Source organism: Corapipo altera, unplaced genomic scaffold (genome assembly GCF_003945725.1).
Source record: "Corapipo altera isolate COAL_440 unplaced genomic scaffold, ASM394572v1 49, whole genome shotgun sequence".
In the NCBI taxonomy this organism is placed as follows: Eukaryota; Metazoa; Chordata; class Aves; order Passeriformes; family Pipridae; genus Corapipo; species Corapipo altera.
The window spans coordinates 8,661,648-8,681,467 of NW_020884879.1; the positions used below are offsets into that span (position 1 = coordinate 8,661,648).

The window sequence follows — 19,820 nt, forward strand, 5'->3', positions numbered from 1 at the left end:
GTTGTTTTAAAAGACCATGAAGCCAACCATAATAAGCATGACCAGACCTCCTTATATTTAAGCCTGAAGTTGAGAGTTGCCCTAAAGCAAAAATCCACGCATAAATTGTAATTTCTAGGTCAGTTTGAGACCTGGAATAGCAATACTTTGTTAGATACTCATTTTGATGTTGGAGAGGTATATACCAAGAAGTGCATGAGAGTGTATTAGGAAATCTGATTCACAAACTTCATGCTAATTTTCAGCTCTTCTGTTTCTTTCTGGGGTATCTTAACTTGCTGATTGGCTTTGATATTACGTATCACTCTGAAGTGGACAAGAAATCTAAAGGATGAAAGACGTGAATTAGATCTCCAAGATACGTATTCATACTATAGGGGAAAGAGAGAGATAGTATTAAAATTTTGGAGGCTGAATGCTTGCACCCCCAGGCCAACACCGTACGTTCAGCAGCAGGCTGTCATACCTAATTGCTAGTACCCCTTTGTGAATCAACATCTCTGAGAAGCCAATTCTTCATGATGCTTCTTTAATATACATCTTCTCATTTGCCCCACGTATATTTCAGTTTGCCATCTGATAATTGGAATTGTGTGGGTAGCAGCCGGTACCATCTGGCTTGTTAATAAGTAGAGGATAAAAATGTCTAATGCCTTGCTCTACATAAATACAAGAATTACCCTACAAATAAACATCTCCCTAAAACCTCAACTGATGAGAACAAAAGAAAATAGTGTGGTCTTAGCTCATTAAAAATCACTGAGGAGAGAATGAGGGAGCAGTGGGAAAGCCTCATCACTTCCCATATGAAGTTTTAGTGTAACTAAAACATATGGGGAAAATAATGCAAAATTAAACGTGATAATGCACTTTTCACACCAAAACATATTGGGCCACTATACAAATGATGCAATTAAAACTGCTGCCTTCAGGAGCCAAAACCTAAGCTGAATAAGAACGGTACAATTAAAGTTTTTTATTTAAAACCAGTGAAAGATTTATCATAATGAAGCTCAGAAACGAGATAATATGACTTGGGGGCATCAAAGCTAAGCTATAGAAAGCCACATGTCCTACAACGTGGACTTAGAATTGGAAGACTGACATCAGCAGATTTTAGGGCACAGAAAGGCTTACAAGTTCATTTGCACGTGAATGGCCAAGACCATGCAAAATCTTGCATGTAAACAGTGCAGTATTGTAATCACTACTTTAATTAACAGGAAGGCAGTGCAAAGCTGTCTGCATTGGGGAAATAAACTCTGATCCTGTAGGCTGGATACGAAAGCCGTGCTGTTGTATTTGGAACCTGCTGGAACTTGTACAGCGCCTTATCTGAAAGGCCTCATACGCGTCACGACAATGTCCTCTAATCTGGTAATAAAAAGGGCATCATGAACAGTGGCAGCCGGGCCAGCCAGCGATGGCTGCAGTCACGCTATGCTCCCAAGATGGTGAAAGGAGATTTAAGCCTCTTGCAGAAAAAGGAAAAAAAGGGTTGCCTCCAGTCTGGAGGCCTCCAGCGGCCTCCAGCCAGCCAGCGGCCTCCAGCCACTACCTGCTTGGAAATGGCAGTACCTGGGAAGCTGCCAACATGCAGAGGAGAAAAGGCACACAGCCAGCACCTTGGTTCCTCCCTGCCACCAGCCACCCCCACCAAACCTCAGCCTGAGAAAGCAGACATGCTGGCTATTGGAGTTTTCACTGCTGATTTTTTCCCCAGCAAGGCTTTGCCTGCTCAGCTGATGCTGGGAAATGCCTTCATTCTTCCAGACATAAACCCACCTTGGGATGAGCCAGAGCTCAGAGGTAGTGTGTGCTTCCCCAAGAAGGAAAGGTGGTAACACTCCTCATGATGATACCATGGCAGGCTGAGGGGTTATTTAGTGTGATAAAATTGGTAAAGACCCGCATTTGGAAAACAGACCTGTTCTGCACTGGGTGGAGCTGATGTAGTAGGGCACCCAATGGATTTCTGTGGTTTTCTGCCCTGTGCCCCTGACCCTGTCAGTGTTACTATTAACACAGGGGCTATAGTCACTGCTTGTTTATCTGGTTTCTTGCTCAAATATTTATACTTACGCATAATATTTGTATTGTGTACATCCTTTGACACTGCACCAAGCACAAGGGTACAGTTCTTTGGCCAACCTTGCACTAACTCTTGCTGCTAGTCTGAGTTGTACATCATGCTAATCTGGAGCCAGTCCTTGCCAAACAGAATCTGTAACAGCTGAACCTCCCTCCTCTTCTCTCTTCCCATGAATCATAATTTTGCTTTCATAGCAATCAGCTGATTTTTCACAAAATCTCTAGGAGCTCCATTATCTCAGTAAAAATGCTTCTGCTTTTATAGCCTTTGCTTCTGTTGTTTTGAAATTTAACTTCTGCATTTTGAAAATTTAGTTTGAGACTGACTGGCAGCACTAACTAGAAAATATTTTCAAGGGGAACAATGTAAGAAGCATAGTAATAAAATGAAGAGTGTAATAATGCCTTAGAAGAAAAAAAAAAAAGAGCTAAACCTACATTATGGGCTTTGTGTGAGAGCTGATAGTGTTTGAAAGAGGAAGAGTAGAGATTTCTAGTGAACTTGGGGTATATAGAGTGGAGATGGTTCTGACAGGTGTAGGAACCAAACCAGAGGCAGCAGATCTGAATGCCTTGGCTAGGACCATGCAGTGACCCTAAAATGCCGGGAACAAAGTGGTTGCATCAGAGTTATGACTGCCCTCAAGGCATGTAATATGTAGTGCAGTATTTCTGGTATCTCTCATCAAGCACAGCAATTGCTGTTGTGAAACTGATAGTGTACTGCCTGTCACATAGTAATAGCTGCTATATGCCCTTACACATGTGCTAAGGCTCTTCCTTCCTTACTGTATACACATGCATGTACCACATGCCCTGTTGTAAGACTGGTGTTGCTCATTCCTAACGCACTTCAGAGTTGTTTTTGTTTCCCAGATGTGAAAACAGAGCTAGAATCAAGTGTCTTGCTCAGGGTTATCCATAAGCCTGAGTAAGGCCTAAAGCTGGGCTTCCTGGGGTTCCATTTTGTCTCTTGCCAACTGGGAAACACGGGGCATCCCCTCACAGTCTTCAGCACTGATGCTCTACATGTGATGTCTCTGCCATGTGTTAGTGCAAAGAGCTCGGTTCTTCAGTCTATGGAAATTGCACTGTACTTTCACTGAAAGAAATCAATTTACACAGGTTTTTCTGGTAAGATGAGTTTTATAAAACCTTCATTCCTTTCCTAAGGTCTTTTTGACCATACCTCAGGATTAAATAAACTGACTCACAATTCTAGGCACTTCCCTCCCAAGGGAACTAAGCTCATCATGTTTCTAAAGGATCAAATCAATTTCATCCCAATAATTTTGAAATCAGTATAGAACCTGATTCCTAATCCAGATTTTGTTTATTTTAGAAGTATGCAGAGGGTGCACATGAAATGGTACATGTATTTGAGGAATATTTCAGGCCAGATGCATTAAACCCTAGCCCAAGCTTCAGGGAACTGGTTGAACAGATGATATCTTCAGTTAGATAAAGAATGACATTCAGTCCTTTGTTTTTTCTTCTTATTTTATTTTCTGTAAGAAAATAAGATAAAAAAGGTGTGCACAAACAGTAAAAGAGGAGTTTGGTGTGAGTCAGAGTTAAGCTTGATGTAACATAAATTATGTTTCCTTCAATACCTGGGATGGGTACAAGTATGGAACTGTATGGTGCATATATATATATATATATATATATATACATACATATATATATAAATGCTATGGAGTAATAATATGAAAACTTATTAGCTAGTAATTTGGATTGGCCAGAGAAGAGAATTTTGAAAAGGCCCTGTTTGGCAAAAACAGCTGTGCATTTAGTGTCTAAAAATGAGGCCACTTCAAATGATGTGAAGCTGGGCACCAAAATCTGGTGCTGGGCACCAAAAGCTGGTTTGAAAAAATCCCATGCAGTAACAGTTTCAGGAACAGGCAGCAGCCACCTAAATAGTAATTGTTATCACATAACTGAAAAGTCCTGAGATTTACTTAGACAATGTCCCTGGGAACAATCGTTAAGAATGAAATGCGGTTGAAACAATTTGTACCATGAAGTCAGACAGGAAATCAGACTAATCCTTGATGCAATTATGTGTAAGCTTGGCTGTCTAAGACTTACTAGACCAAAAGAGACAGAAGAAAACGAAGCCAGAATGAGATATTGAAAGGTACTGAAACTAGGTCACTGTCCTACATTACACAAAAGCTAAATGGAGTTCTATCATCTCACAGTATCCTGAGCAAGTTGAACAAAGGACTTCATCTCGTACAGATCTCCTGGCAGTGTTCAAGATATATAGCTGCACAAGTCATAAAAAAACTTTAAGCGTAGCAGAAATGGCAAAACGGGTAGAATGTATTGCACTGGTGGAACACACGGAGAAACCAAGGAGATGACTTCTGTCATAACTCTGTATGATTGCATGATAGCGAATTCCCATCAAGAAATCTCGTATCTTATTAAAAGTACGATGTAAGTAGAATGAAGGGGCATCAAGTAGAAAAGCCATGACATAGTTAGATATACTAAGTCAGAATGAGACAAAAGATGCTTAATTAGTAAATAGAAACAAAATTCTATATGAAATATAGAATTATATTCTATATATAAAATTCTGATTCTAATAGAATAAAATAGAATCTGTTTTCTACAGAATTTGTTTTCTACAACGTGGACTCAAAAATCTTTGTTGTGATTATTTAAGAAGCAGGATAGGCTTCCTGATCTGTCAGGACAACAAATGTTAACTGTTCTTGCTCCCTTTCCTTCTCCTTAATATTTAAAACTTCAATTCCATTCAAGTTAATTCAATAATTGGAATTTATGTATTTTTACTGAATCAAGTACTTTTCCCCTTTCTATAGGGATCGATTCAGAACTATTTTTAAAAAATGGAAACTTCAGAAGACAAAAATGGTTTTAAAGGTTGTTTCAAGCACATGTTTTGTTGTTTTGGGATACTCCTGACTCCTCAGCTTATATAATTTAAATAATGAATATGGCTTAAGTATTTACACTATTCTTTTTTATTGGAGAAAGGCCATAATTTCAATACTGAAATATTATCAGAGCAAGTTGTTTAAAGATTAATGTAGGTAAGATAGTCTTTAGATAATAATAATAATGTAATCAATTAACTGTTAATATCATATTTCCCATCCAAAACCACTAGGAAAAGTATTTTTCTGCTCACATTCCCTCTCAGATTGCTGGAAACATTTGAGAATACAGCATAGTTTTCTTAACATGTACATAGAGCCTAACAGCCTCATACTACTGTGTTTCCCCAGTCTTATAAATAGCAGATGATCAGATTTAGCATAGATCTTTGAAAAATGAGATGTGAAGAGCTGCCTATCTGACAATAAGGCCTTCTAAATTTGTGATTTGAATTTAGGCAGTCAGACAAAATTGAAATCTTGGCTGCAGTCTTTATCTGTTTAGCATTAGGGCACATTGCTAAAGGAAACCTGTTTCATCTGTGATGTGGGAGAAGACACTGCCCCTTTAGCATCTGCTTATCTGAAGGTCCAAGTGAAAGTAATTTTAAGAACCCTTAAAAATATTATTTATATTCATTAAGACATATTATGTAAGTAACTAATAATTAACTAAGAACCAGTTCATACTGTCTTTGGGTAAGTGTCCTAGAACAAAGAAAACTCTGAACCCCAAAGGAGCAGAGATTCCCAGGACAGGTCTGTCTCCATCCCAGCCTTTTGCTGACTCTAGAGTCCAAACTCATCAAGATTTGTGAACATCCAGGATTCATGTGATGCAAATTTTGAAATTCTATTTAAATTCAGGACATATTTTTTTAGTGTCAGGGTCCATTTTGGTTTATCTAAATATGTCTATTCAAATAAACAATTAGCAGTTACTTTATAGGATTTAAATTTGCCTTATTTTCTAAGTGAAAATTATTCTCTATCCGTGGAAAGTTGGAATCTGAGACAAGAAATGCTCCTGAAGCCATTAGCATGCATCCTAAATAAAACTGGCCTGTTTTCGCTACAACGAGCAGTGAAAAAAGAAAGTCCATTAGGTGGAAATATTGCCTTTCTAAAACCAGCAGATTTTTATTTGTGCAATGTCTAAGCACTGCAATTCTCCGCAGAAAATTGCACTGGAACAGTGGGCGGTTCCGAATTGCTGGAAACTTTACAATGGCTTTTATGTTTAAACATCATTTAGCAGCTGTTAAAGGTCAGCACAAATCCTGTACTTTATCAGTATAAATGAAGACTACAACTGCCAAGAAAAGAATGTACTAAATAATGCAGTGATTATCATCTTGATTTTTTTCCCTTTGGAAGTGAAAAGAACCTCTTAAATGGTTCTATTTTTCCCCTTCTTATTTCAAATTGACAAAGTAAAACGCTAATTAAATTATTTATATCAGACATTTACTTACAGGGATGACACATTTTGTACACAAAGCAAGTGAAACATCTGACACATTGTATAGTGCCAGGTGCAGTTAAGAAAGTATAATATAAGTCAACATCTAGAGGATAAAAAACCCAAAAAACTTGCTGCAATATTTCATTATCAATTTTATTTTCTACCATACACCAAATGTACAGCACAGAACACAATTTTGTTGTTTTGATGTAAGAAATATTAATTGTATGAAGAAACAGTATACAAACTACTCCAAATTAAAAAATGCATACATCATTGCTCTTTACAAAAGGTCTAATTTACAGTATAGCTCATCAATGCATTTAAACACAAAAAAAAGGAAAACTGAAAGAAAAAAAAACAGTGCACATTACAAAACACATCAAGTACAAGGGAGGCAAATAAATACAAACATACTTCACAGAACATCCTGAGCAAACAACCAAACACAGATAAATTAACCTGAAGCCATAGTAAATCATAATAATAAATACATAGGTCAGTAAGAGATTTTTTTTACTTAAATAAAATATATAACAAATTTGTTAAAATATTTAGTAAATTAAATTTTAGTCTTTGTAATGAGTGAACTCATTTTGTATGCATTTAACAAGTATAACAAATGTTTGCTTTTTGTGTTTTTAGCAAGAACAATAACTTTAATAGCAAATTTTTGTTTGGTGTTCTCCTATTTATATTAGACAGCACGTATGGTAGCTTTTGAAAAATCAATTTAAAAATAAACACAGCTCCTAAGAACATACATTTTCCCCTGTCTAAACTAAGATCGGAGAGTTGAATCAACATCCCAACAAAAAGCAAGCCCCACCTAATGCAGAACAGTGACCACAGTGCATGAGAGTTGAATCACTTCTGAATAGTACTTTTGTGCAGAAACAGTAATAATATAATTGTATATGTCAAGCCTGTGAATGCCATCATATTCAATCTAAATATAAATGCGGCTAATAAAAATAAACACTTTCATTATAGCACGGAAAAATTAAACACACGCTAGATCCATGTATACATTTACACTGAGGCACATATGCACATGAGGTGTGTGTGCATACAAAAAAGGCAGTTTAGCTGGTTGTTTATACCTTTTTCTTAAAAAAAATAAATATAAAAAAAACTTTTGAAACAATGCTTAATTACTTACAATCCCTGAAATAGACATTGCCTCTGTTATAGCAACCGCTAGTTTCTGACGGACTCAGAAATTCCATACCCAGGCTAACCAGATACCGAGGGGCACGCTGGCACCTCTGTGCAAGTGCTCGTCTGTCCACACCTCCACCTGTCTTACACTCTGTAGCACTTGGTATCCTACCAAGAGACTGGTAACAAACTCAGTATCAACCTAGTCTTAGTGAAGAAAGATGGGAGAAACCAGTCACGGCGTTGCTACCAGTCATTCCAAGAGACAAGCAACCACCGTCAGGCCAGAGGAGTATTATTCCCCTCCAGACCGCTGCCTTCTCAGCTGCCGTTAAGTTCAAACCAGTATTAAATGCCATTTCAGGGGAGATGTGTTCGACTCGTTATGCAAAAAGCCTTTAGCTTGGGATGTGCTTGCGTTTTTCAAATCCAAATCCATAGCAATACTGGTCACTTGGGTAAAACCTCAACGTCTCATACTAAAAAAGTACCAGTACCTGCCTAATTACCCTCCTTGTTTAGAGATAATTGTCATTTCCCTTCATGAGCTAACTCTGAACAAAAACTGCAGTGGTAAAATAAATCTGAAGTTCTCTTGAAACATTTTAAATAATCATTCTCATAGGCTAAATCACACAGCCAAGTCAAGTGCTTTGCTGATTGCTATATTTCATTATTGCTAACGTATTCTTTAACACACTGTTTTCCAGCATACTGTGCTTTTAAGATCCCAAGTTCCCCACTAGTGGGCACCATTTGTCTTCTCATTCCGTGCATCTTCACATCTCATGTTACTGCAAACCCATTTCTGATACAAAGCCATTATAAAAAAGCAGGATGTGAGGAAAATAAAACTAGAACCACGGTTCAGTCATTTGTTACTTTCATAGGTTTTTTTTATCTTCCTGTACAAACCCAGCAAGTTATTTAATTTACAGTATAACTTTCAGTCTATTTAAAATCCTGTTGGAAAATAAATTAATAAACACATTTGTAAAAATATGGCAGGCTGCAAAAATGCTGTTAAAAGATAAAAAAACAACTCTTTGATTAGAAATAAATAAAAAATATAAAAAATAGTTGCACACACTTTTTACATTCACTTTACAAAAACTGAGTGCAAAAGAAGAAAAAAAAAGAAATTGTACTGAAATAAATACAATATACTAACAGAGTGCATTGCTGTTAATACAAATAGTCTGTTGTGGTTTTATTCTTTTTTTTTATGTCAGCTGGGAAAAAATTAGTGCAATGTTGCAATTGTAAATGCAGCATGGCAACCTACACCCCTTAGCAGTACATGAACTCCTAACAGATCCATCTGGAGTTTACTGCTGTTAAGTAATTTCTGTTGCCCAGCAGCTTTCACATCCTACACATGGATGCCCTTCACTGCCTGTTTGATACTTTCCAGCAGAGCTTTGCATTCGGGGGAATAGTCCCGTTCCAGATTGCTGTACATGTCTGTGAGTGTATTTACATATGCTTCGAAATTCTGCTCACTGATTGGCCCCTAAATGAAGACAAAACAGATTATAATTGTAAGAGATAAAATTAAGGCCAAAAAAACCCAAACACCCAACCCCAAAGGATGGAAAAGTAGCGATATGGCAACTGGGGAGAAGTCATAAACAGGGTAGCCATCCATATTAATGGAGGGGTTGTGGAAATTACAGGAGTTGCAGTGCTGGGGGGATCCATGCACTCCAAGCAAGCAAAGGAGTTGGAGATATTATGGTTACTGTAGCTTTTTTTTTTGTTGCTTATTTGGCTCTGAGATTGTGGCTGGCATTCCCCCTAACCGTCCTTACTTAATCTTTCAGTGGCACTCTTGACATTTGGAAAGGGGACTGGAAACCCAAGTACCTCTATGGATTTGGCCTGTGTTTGCAAGCAAGGTGTGAAAATTTTGAGAAGGGAGAGCTTTTTTGGCTTCAGAAAAATCGCCTGTATTAAACAGTTTAAAGTTTTGATATGGGAGCAGAGTAAATAAAGATTTTCAGTGTGAAATTTTCACTCTTTGTGCAGGGTGGATGTTCAGATACGGAGGGATGGGGAAAAAGCCTGCCTTGCACAGTGTGGTATAGGGTAAAGATACCAGTGCTGGCTCAGTCCTGGAAGCAACTGTGCCTGCCATCACACAGATTTCATGATCCAGCATCTCTGCAAAGTAAATCAGGCTAAAAGAGCTCTCTGCTACTGTAGCTCCAGTGCTCCTGCTGGTCCCTGAGCTTGCTCATCTGCTTCAAGTGCTGGCAAGACAGTCTCAAAGAAGGTGCAAAGCTGCTGGCTGTGGTCTTACCATCTGTGGAAGCTGAATGTCAGCGAGACTGGAGATAAGGGCTTGGCTTAAGCCAGCTAACTCCTTCAACAGGCTCTCGTTGTTCTGCTCTATGAGTTTGTTCTCTTCTTCTATTGTTTTCAAATTGCTCTCCATAGATGTAATCTAAAAGATAAGCACGTACAAACACACAGACAAGTAGACCCTTGGCAGCATTGTAACTCCAGTTTGAACCCAAAATGTAAGTTGGGTGATTACGAGAGGGGCTACAACAGATACGAAACTCAGCTATGTTTTTTTAGGAGAGACATAACTACTCCCCCAAATATTCAAAGCAAAGAAGAGGTTGTATTTGATCTGAATCGATGGACTTCACTTGTTCATGGAGAAACCTTGTGGCCCACAGCGGGAGGAGGGAATTGAGCTCAGGGGGGAAGGTCATTGTGGAGCTGGGATGGAGAGTGCGGCCGCAGGGCCGGCAGAGGGAAGGAGAAAGGGGGTTGATGTTTACATTGCTGTCCTGCTCTTACAGCATCCCTGCTGATCGACCACAATAGGAAGGGCACGGGTATTAGCTGTTGTGCTGCTTTCCCGCCCTGCTCCTGGGTGAGCTGTGGGCTGGCTGGGATTAGCAGCAGGGCTGGCACTGGAAACAATAAGAGAAAAATAGAGTGGAAAGGAAACTGATATGAGAGGTTGAGTGCACAGCGATCATCACAAAGACGATCTCTGACCAACAGAACCAAAAGGAGGGTTTTGGAAAGAGCAAGAAAAAGCAGCTAAGCTAGAAAAATGGTATCTTTTTAAAGTGAGAGCTCTGGAATATATTCAGCTCTGAAGGCTTATATGTCAAAGCAGTGCTGAAAAAACATAAACAGCAACTGCAGGGCCTGGTTTCCTTCTGCCCTTCTCCTTTCCCTGGGAACAGGCAGTGGGACAGGGCCAAACCAAGGGCTGACATCCCTGTGCCCGGCCACAGCTCTGCAAGGCACATAAGGGTGCAGTAACATCCATGATTGTTATGCCCACCCTATCCTTATTAGTATGCACCTCTTTGCACTACTTAATTGCCTCCTGCTGTGGCCACTTTACTTTCTTTCCTCATACACAGCAAAACTCCCCACTGTGAGAACCCCCTTTTTGCCTGCCTGCCATACACCACAACCTCTCCTCTGGAGGGTGTTCATAGCAGCCCAACACCTGGCTGGGATGGATTAAAAGGAGGTAGGGGAGTTATTGCTTCTGTTGTAGTTCAGTTCAGGCTTTGCTGGTCAGATTGCCTTCACCAGGGAGCAAGTCTGGGGAGAAGAAATCTGACTGCATAAATTGGGCAATCTCCGTACAAACAGCACAGTGATCACCAGAGAGAACTAAGTGTCCGGAGGCTCAGAGCACAGCCCCCCTGCAGTGCAATTTGAGATGGATATCCCCACAGCCGTTTCAGTTTAGATCCAGCAAAAGAGGCACAGACTTCTCCTTTATTTAGACCATACATGTAGTGGTTTTTACAAAACCAGCACGAATCAACATTACGCATTCCAATGTGGTACAAATACAGTGGGGCGTGGTTGCACAGAGTTTGGTTTAGATCAGTTTAGACTTATATTCAGTTCCCAGATCTCACTTAAACTCTTATTCAAAAGATATTGAGCAAGTTTCTGGTCTTGCTTTTACACAGTCCACCCAGGTTAGCTTCCAGGTGCATGTAGGAGTCTCTGTAGGGATGAACCTACACAGCTCACTCCATAGAACCACTATCAGCATCTTAAAGGTAATTTAACCTCTCCAGTATACAAAATAATGAAAGAGAATAACTTCCCTAACTCCCATCAAACTCCTCTGCTACACAAATTAGCAAAAGGCGTACATTCTTTACCAGGTGTTGTCTGTAGGCAAAATTCAAACTGTTTGGATAACTGACAGTGAACTAGGCAGATTTTCCTAGGTACACATAAGAACAAAGTCAACTTGCATTAAGAGTTGGAGTGTGCTAGTAAGAGGTAATATCCTCCCTAAAACTCAAGTCATAAGATCTGCACGATTTGGTCAACAAACATTTGGTCAACAAAGGAAAATGAATGTTTTGTTTTGTAAATATGTTTTTTTTCTGCTTGCCAAGATTAGCTCCCAACTGCCCTGAATTTGTCATTCACTAGATCTTTAAGACAATACCCAGGAACCTGCTGCTGATTTACAGAAAACAAGCAAGCAAGAGCTTGACAAAAAAGCATGTAGGATTTTTGGTACTTATAAGTGCCACAGAACAATGGAAAAACTAGTGCACGGGAGACTGGATATGTTTAAACATAGCATTTACACAGTATCTAATTTATTTATCATGCTTAAAAATAGCATAAGAAAAGATAAAACTTTCACGTTAATGTCATACCTGAGTCTGAAGTTTCATCATGTCAGCTTCAATTTTAAGGTTGGATTCATTCAGTTCTTTTATTTCCTCATCCAAATGTCTTATTTCTTCATCACTCTCAATACCTGTAAATAGTTGAAAATAACAATATCAGCTTTAAAGTGTCCACATGTAAATGGATGTATGACTAACAAATTACGTCACCTGCTACTGAACAAGGAGAAGATAACAAGTATTTCATCAAATGTTTGATCCTTAAATTGTCTTTTACTTTGCTTTTACTGTCAAAATTGTGTCCTACCTGTAAAATATCTATATGAGCTGAAACACAGAAGAGCCTATCTTAGTCCTTGAGTTTCACAATTCCTTTTTTTTTTCCCATTGCAACATGCAATTACAAGCTGAAGGGTGCAGAAAGGAAAAATTGCCCAGAAAGACGAAAGTTTATCATAAAATATAAGGGCATTTTTGCAGTGTTTGGGTATGGGCCTTAGGGTTGTTTTTTTTGTTTGTTTTAAAAAACATAACAGCAACCCTTCTCTTTCAGAAAACACCCCAGGATAACATCTTCACTGGTATAATTGCTGACTTTAATAAACTCATCTGTACTTGCTTCTTATCTTACAAGAATTTCTGTGGGGCCAAACCTCTGTGCAGAATAACTTCAATAACCAGAGCCTTAGTTATATCTGTTAAACAGTGAAGTTTAAGTAACAGCAAAAACAAAATTATCAGAAAGCTAACAAGCATTATAGAAAAAAAAAAAAAAGGAAGGTAGATTTTTACATTCCACCAAGTTAGATAGAAAAAAAAAAAAAAAATTCAGCTCTTTAATTGAAGTCTTGTCCTGAAAAATACAGAGCAGTTACAGCTGCTGGCAATACACATCACTCTTTCTGCTTAGGATCACTCTGAGACCAACTCTGCCCGGAGATTTGTGTCACAGTTGTTAAAATCTAGAGCCCTGAACTGAGTCTGCTGGGGAGCCAGCTTGGGAAATGTGTAAGCAATAACACAGCCATTTTGCTCAGCAGTTGGAGGCTAAAGACTAAATTTCCTGAATTCTGGCTCAATGCTCAACTCTCTAAAGTACATTGTATAAGAAAGAAGACTCCTGCACATTTCCCTCTGTAACTATTTGGTAATTGTTGCTTTGCACTTGGGTTAGCAAAATTACCTAAGCACTGCGTAGATACTAAACCAGGTAGTATTCAAGTTAGGGAGATGAGTCAATTTCTGACCACAATATTTCTCCCTTCTCACCTTAGTCATTAGCTAGCCAAGTCCTCCTAATCTGTAACTAATAATTTATAGCAATAGTATTGAAAGTATATCCAAATAAAAAAAATAATGCTCTCAGACAAGAGAATACCCTCAACGTTGGTTTATCATGATGTAAATGAGAATAATTTTTTAATCTCTCATGCAAAGATTTTTGTTATTTAAGATTTTTTATTACTAGAGACAACTGAAAGTAGTGAGAATTAATGCCAGAATGGCATAAAGGGGCATAAGCATAAATGGGAGTCAGGGCCCTTCTATCTAAATAAATGTCATCGTCTTTTACAAATCTCCTTACCGCCACTTGCTTTAAGCTTGATAGTCATTAATTCTTCTGAAATTTTGCCCTTTTTTATGGTTTGTGCATTCAGAGGACAACCAGACAGGCTGAAACGGATAGGAAAAAAAACATTAGCACCCACTTGAAAATGGCAACAATCCTTTCAGGCGATATTATCATGCACTTGGACAGACCTCTGTACCTAAGGTCACATCAGTATCTCCATTATAGTATAGCTTCGGGGAATGACATAACTCATAAAGAGCCATTTAACTGTATATTGCAGCTTGAAAATTGGTACAGAAATCTCAACCTATAAGTAAACAACTCTTAAGCATATTTCAAAATAATCAAAATAGCAATGGCAGCTACAGTTATGTGAAGATGCATTTACAGAATTCTTCAAGTTCCAACACTCATGAATTGTTTTTATTGAGGGATTGTGCTCCAGAGGAGAGGGACAGTATGGTCCTATGAAATGGCAAGTTTACTATCCTAAAAAAATTTAATTAATAGGATGATTGCCACGATGCATAATTATTGGATCATTTTGTTGATACATAATAATGATCAATACAATAATAATTCTGGATATACCCTATAGGCTGTAATAGCTTTTTAGAATGGTTCTATTATATAGTCAGTTTGCTTTTTAACCACTGATCACGTTAAATTACATTTTGCTATTTCAAAGCTTACAATTTCATCAGCTGGTAATTATCTGAGGCAATTTTTATAGCCCACTAAAGGGCTAAGATGAATTGCACTGCCTTAATACTATCTATATAAATAACAAGGAAGAAATACCCATATGCTGAAGAACTGGCAGAAGGATTTGTATTCAGATGTAGCCAAGTAAGGAGTGAAGGAAAATTTTGTTCCACAAGAAAATGGTTGATTTTTTTTTGTGTGTGTGTGTGTGTGTGTGTGTGTTCAAAAATTGAAAACAAAAATCCTAACAGACATGGCATTTCCACACGGAAAAAAAAAATAATTCAAAAGCAAGCAAGCTTTTGTTGGCTTAGCTAAAAACTATACAGGGAAAGATGCTAGTTCTTCATCTCTAAATTACTGCTTATTATCTCTGCCCAGAGCAGATAGCTAACTGGAAGATTGTCTCAAAGCCATGAGTTACTTGTTAGGTTTCAAATGTCCTAGGAAAGGATATCATATCACAAAGCTATATTTGCTTGTAACATCTTGAGTGTTATTCAGCCTTATGTAGGACAGAAGTCATCTGTACTCTGAGTTGCAGCCAACTAAAATACTATTTATGCTACTTGCTTAATTAGCTAAAATTTACACTAGTGTCCTGATGTAAAGACTTTAACAGGGGATGTAGATCATAAAATTAGGATAACATTGGACTCTGACTGAATTTATTTAAGTCACCTTGGACATTCTTGTATTGCAAAAGTTGATTCAGAGTGTTACGAAGAAAGCAAAGGAGACAGAGAATGTAGACTTAATTCCTGTTAAAGATAGAAAACTAAACTTGGCAGATATTAATTCAGATATTATAGCCAGATTCTTGAGCAATATTGATTGAATACAGTCAGGTTATACTAGTGTTGTCACAATGATAGCTGGTGTTTATTGTTATTGGTTATATGTGTGACTCCTTCTTTGTAAGGTTAATTTTCTTTGTAAGATTGTCATAACTTCAAACTTTTTAAATCCATGTGAGTTCTGCATGCTTAATTTTTTTATGTGTGTCTCTAGCTGTTTAAATACAAAGTTTATGAAAACAACATGAAATGAATGCCGTTAGGCTAAAACTTTTCTGGTGACATTTAAATGATATTTCCATTTTCTTTTAAAGATGTGCAGATACAAATCCATATTTCCCTAGGAAAGAACTCTATTTAATTTTAAACTGTGTAGGCACTGTGCTAATCCCAAGACCTAGGAAAGTCATGCTGCAATGGGAACATAGAAAAAGACATAAAAGTTTAAGTCTCTCAAAGTAATTCTGTTTTGTATCACTCTAGCTGCAATGTAAACCATGTTGCTATTTAAAAGACTTCATCACAGTTTATTCTGGCTCTAACCTCACACGTTGCCAATTCAACAGTGGATTGTTAAGGAAAAATGAGAAGAGAAAACACAAAATTATACCTTCTGTGGGTGACAAAAACATTATTAACATGACCCAGCCCGTTGCAGCCTGGCAAAGGACAGTGTGGCAGCTCTTGTTTGTTCAGTTTCCAGGATAGTGAAGACCCATTGACGGGACTCTCCTTCTGTCTCTTGGCAGCCAAAGGACAACCAGAAGCAGTGCGATGAGAAGTGTATTTACCTGATATGTGACCTTGGCCATCACAGCCTATCACTGGACATCTACAGAAACACAGCAAAAGAATCCCTGTTTTCGCTGGAAAGAGCAGATGAAGACAGACTCAAGAAAGTCTGAGAAAGTAATTCCAGCTGCCTTTGCTACTTTACATTAATGGATTTAAGACTTGGTCCCTGGTGGCACACTGTACCTGAGCATCCAATTCCTGACAAAATGAGTTATGGAGGTTCAGCTGATCTTAAGATAGGGCAATTTAAAATACACTTGTAGAGACTGAGAAAATAAAACATTCATTTAGATAGTTTTTTACCAGAAAAAAAAATCAAAATTCTATTACAGGCAATAAATCACACTTCTTCAACTGTATGGAAGGTCAACATTCTCTCCTCTCTATCTGGGTTTCTGGTATGAAGCAGAGGGTGGGTTCTGTACCTGGAAAACTTGTATGCAAACCCATGCAAATATTTGCAAAGAAAGGATATGGATTTTTTGTGCTGCTCTGTCAGCATTATGCAGTTTCTCATATTTCATTAGCAAGTATTATGGACAACATTGCAAGCAACTTAGTCTTCACATTTATATTCTGATAGTTTTCATTTACAGATTTTAATGGAATGTGCATTCAAGCTGGGGATGTAGTTAATCTCTGTTGAGTTTCCACTTTAAGTGAAATTCTAATTTATACATAAAGACATGAGACATGTATATTTAAGTTGTCTGGGACATATTTTGAAAGTATCACTCTGATTTAATTAGCTGACATGTTTCACCTCAGGCAGTAATAATTTTCCTTCATTTTGCCAATTTTTTTCAACTGGATGGCACTTTCATATTACTCTTTAAAATAATTGGACCAGTGCAAACAGATATAGCAATCCTTCCTCACTGTTCAGTCTCCTCAGTGATGGACTCCACCTGCTTCACTAGAAGCAGAAACACTTGGTTTCGTTCCAGCTCTAGGCACTATTCTCACATGGTTCAGATTAACTGGGATATCTCCCTATCATCCCTCAAGTCCTGAACTTTCATGGGCTATTTACCCCCCTCCACTGGCGGTGGATCATTCTTTCCATACTCACTTAAGTTCAGGATCTTCTTTTTCTTCCTTGGTAGGAGTCACTTTGATACCTCCTTTCCTGGCACGAGGACAACCAGACAAGCTGAAAGAAGCACACAGAATAAAAGCCACCTGCTGCTAGCCAAGAACCCTGAGCACTGCATCCCCATGTGATGGGACGGTTTTTACCTTCTGTGGGATGCATAGTTCCCTGTTACGTGGCCAGAACCATCACAGCCAGGTGTTGGGCACCTATGGAACAATACAGGAAGCTTATAAAATATGGCCTCAAAGATTATTTTTTTTTAAAATGAGCAGATTCTTTTTTGTGGGGGTTTGCTTTTTTTTCGCCTTTTTTTTTTTTCTTAACAGCTTTAGTAAGGAATGTGAAATATATTGCATACAATGTGTAAATTTAGATAGTTTATAACACTGTTTGCATCAAACATTTTTCCTTGTACAGAAACAAAGTTACAAAAAGAAAAAAATGCAGCTTGATATTGATAGATTTATAAATTTACTGCTATGTGTTTGTTTGCTATTTTTATGATGTTTTCAGGTACAGATATAAATAAGCACTTTGCCACTATTTATAGAAAGGAAAATGGAAGCAGAGAAGCAGTTTTACTTTTGAGCATTGGGAGATGATAGCCAGAATTTGAATTTCATAATTTGTATGTTCTAGCACTGTAAGCATACCACGGGACCATCTCTATCTAGCACATGATTCAACTGAGTTTTCAGCTAGGCAATTGGATTATGCTTATGTCTCATAGTTCAGGCGTTTCTCTGTGTGTGTGCAACAAACAAGTCTTTCCGAGTATGAATGTTTAATACTGAAACATCCACACAATAAAAAGAAGCAAACCTGCCCATTACTGTGTTTTTACCAGTGGTCTGGCAGGGTGGGCTTCTTGCTTGCTGTTCATACATGAAGAAAGTGCTCCAAAAGCCAGCTGGAGTCAGTAGGTCTTTCCACTAACTTCTGTGGGGTTTGGAGCAGGACCTTACTGGTAACACTTTCTGTCTCAGAAGTTCAGAGATTTTTTTCATTTTTTTTTTCATTTAGGCTATTGTATGTTTGTGACGTGGTTTGATTTGGTTTTTTTCAGAGAAGAGAAACACACCTCAGCATACAAAGCAGCACCAAAAATATTTAGCTTTATAAGTCATGTCAGCCTTTTCTATGCTTCTGTATTATACAGCACAAAGTTCATATACTAAGCACCCCTAAGGGACTTTGAAATGCTCTGATTTTTACAGTGTATCAGAGTTACAGAAAGAGTTGTGCCAAATAATATTGTACTGAACCATTAAGGAAACTTCCATTTTTCAATATGCTCTTAAGGGTCTCAGTTGTTACTCAATCTTTCCTGATTTAAAGTGATGAGTGATTTCATCTAGTCATTGGGAGGCTGCCATGGAAAACACCTACAAACAGAATTGTAATAGCACATCTGAGTATGCAGGTGCATCTCTTCACAGATTATTTAAAACTAGTTTTCTGCGAACAATTAATTTGTCAAAAATCTGATTTCTTTTGGACATGAGCAAATTTATGCATTGATTCAAGTAGAATTCAGCAAATAATTTCAAATGAAGAAAGGGGTGACTTTTTTTTAAAAGATAATGTCAAAACATTTCATGATGATATTTTGTGAACAAAATATTTTGGCAGAATGACATGCCTCACACTGACAGCAAAGGTAAGGGTGTGGGTTGCAGAGTGCCAGATTTGCTCGACTGTATAGCACTGAATGTTGACCTATCTGAGTGTGGGACAAGGACTGGGCACAATGTCAGTGGAGCAGGGAACAAGGGCAGATGTCTGGAGAGTGTGAATGCTCACAAGTAAATCCAGAACACCTGCCAAATACCATGGATATTAATTTTGGCTACTTGTTTTATCAGACGACCACAGATAGAAGAGCTGTTTGCATACACTGGAGGTGGTCTTTAATTCAGTAAAAGCTCTTTGTGTGAGACATTCAGATCTGAGAGTCTGAGAGTTGTGGACTTAAAAAAAGACACTGAACTAAATTTTAAATCAACCCATCTGTATTTACCACTTCTGGCAGCAGGCAGATTTCACAACCAGATTGGAATACAAGCTATTCTTGAGGTCATTAAAGATTTGAATCTGAGATATTACAAATACTGATGGAATTATAAGGTGATATTTCAGGTGGACTACAGACAAATCAGTAAAAAGCTTCATTAGCAAGACTCTTAAGCTTGACCACTGGGTTGGGTTTTCCAAATATTGGTAATATCTTTGTATCGATTGTGAAATTCCACAGCACAAGATACATCAACAATGTATTGCCTTACAGTCAGTAATACTCCTGATCTTCATCAGCTTTTAACTGGCTGATAAGTTTGAACTGGTGCCCCAGCTTAGGGAGTTGTACTCTGTAATGGATTCCGGTGCAAAGCCAAGAAAATCAGATTTATGTTGAAGGGCCAGAGGCCTCAGGAGGTCAAAATAAAAGATGTCAACTCTCAAGTGGGGGTAGGTTACAAATTCTTTTACAATTCTTCCAAATTTGTTCTTCAAAAATAAATCTCTCCATGATTTCATATGTAAATACTTGCGAATAGGCATTGAGTGCCTGCTATTTTGTC

At 38.0% G+C, this 19,820-nt stretch overlaps 1 protein-coding gene across 5 annotated transcripts in view; it reads right to left on the reverse strand.

Moving 5' to 3' along the window:
- Positions 1-6,606: 6,606 nt before the first annotated feature.
- The window catches only part of ST18 (ST18, C2H2C-type zinc finger), a 189,174-nt gene continuing 175,960 nt past the window's right edge, over positions 6,607-19,820 (reverse strand). For all 5 annotated transcript variants that reach the window (XM_027638719.1, XM_027638720.1, XM_027638724.1 and 2 more), the window contains 7 exons: positions 17,385-17,447; positions 17,218-17,298; positions 15,961-16,182; positions 13,861-13,949; positions 12,303-12,406; positions 9,935-10,078; positions 6,607-9,145 (listed from right to left, as the gene is read on the reverse strand). In XM_027638719.1, the coding sequence (XP_027494520.1) occupies positions 9,005-9,145; positions 9,935-10,078; positions 12,303-12,406; positions 13,861-13,949; positions 15,961-16,182; positions 17,218-17,298; positions 17,385-17,447 (844 nt within the window). In that variant the 3' untranslated portion in view covers positions 6,607-9,004. The remainder of the gene's footprint in view (positions 9,146-9,934; positions 10,079-12,302; positions 12,407-13,860; positions 13,950-15,960; positions 16,183-17,217; positions 17,299-17,384; positions 17,448-19,820) is intronic.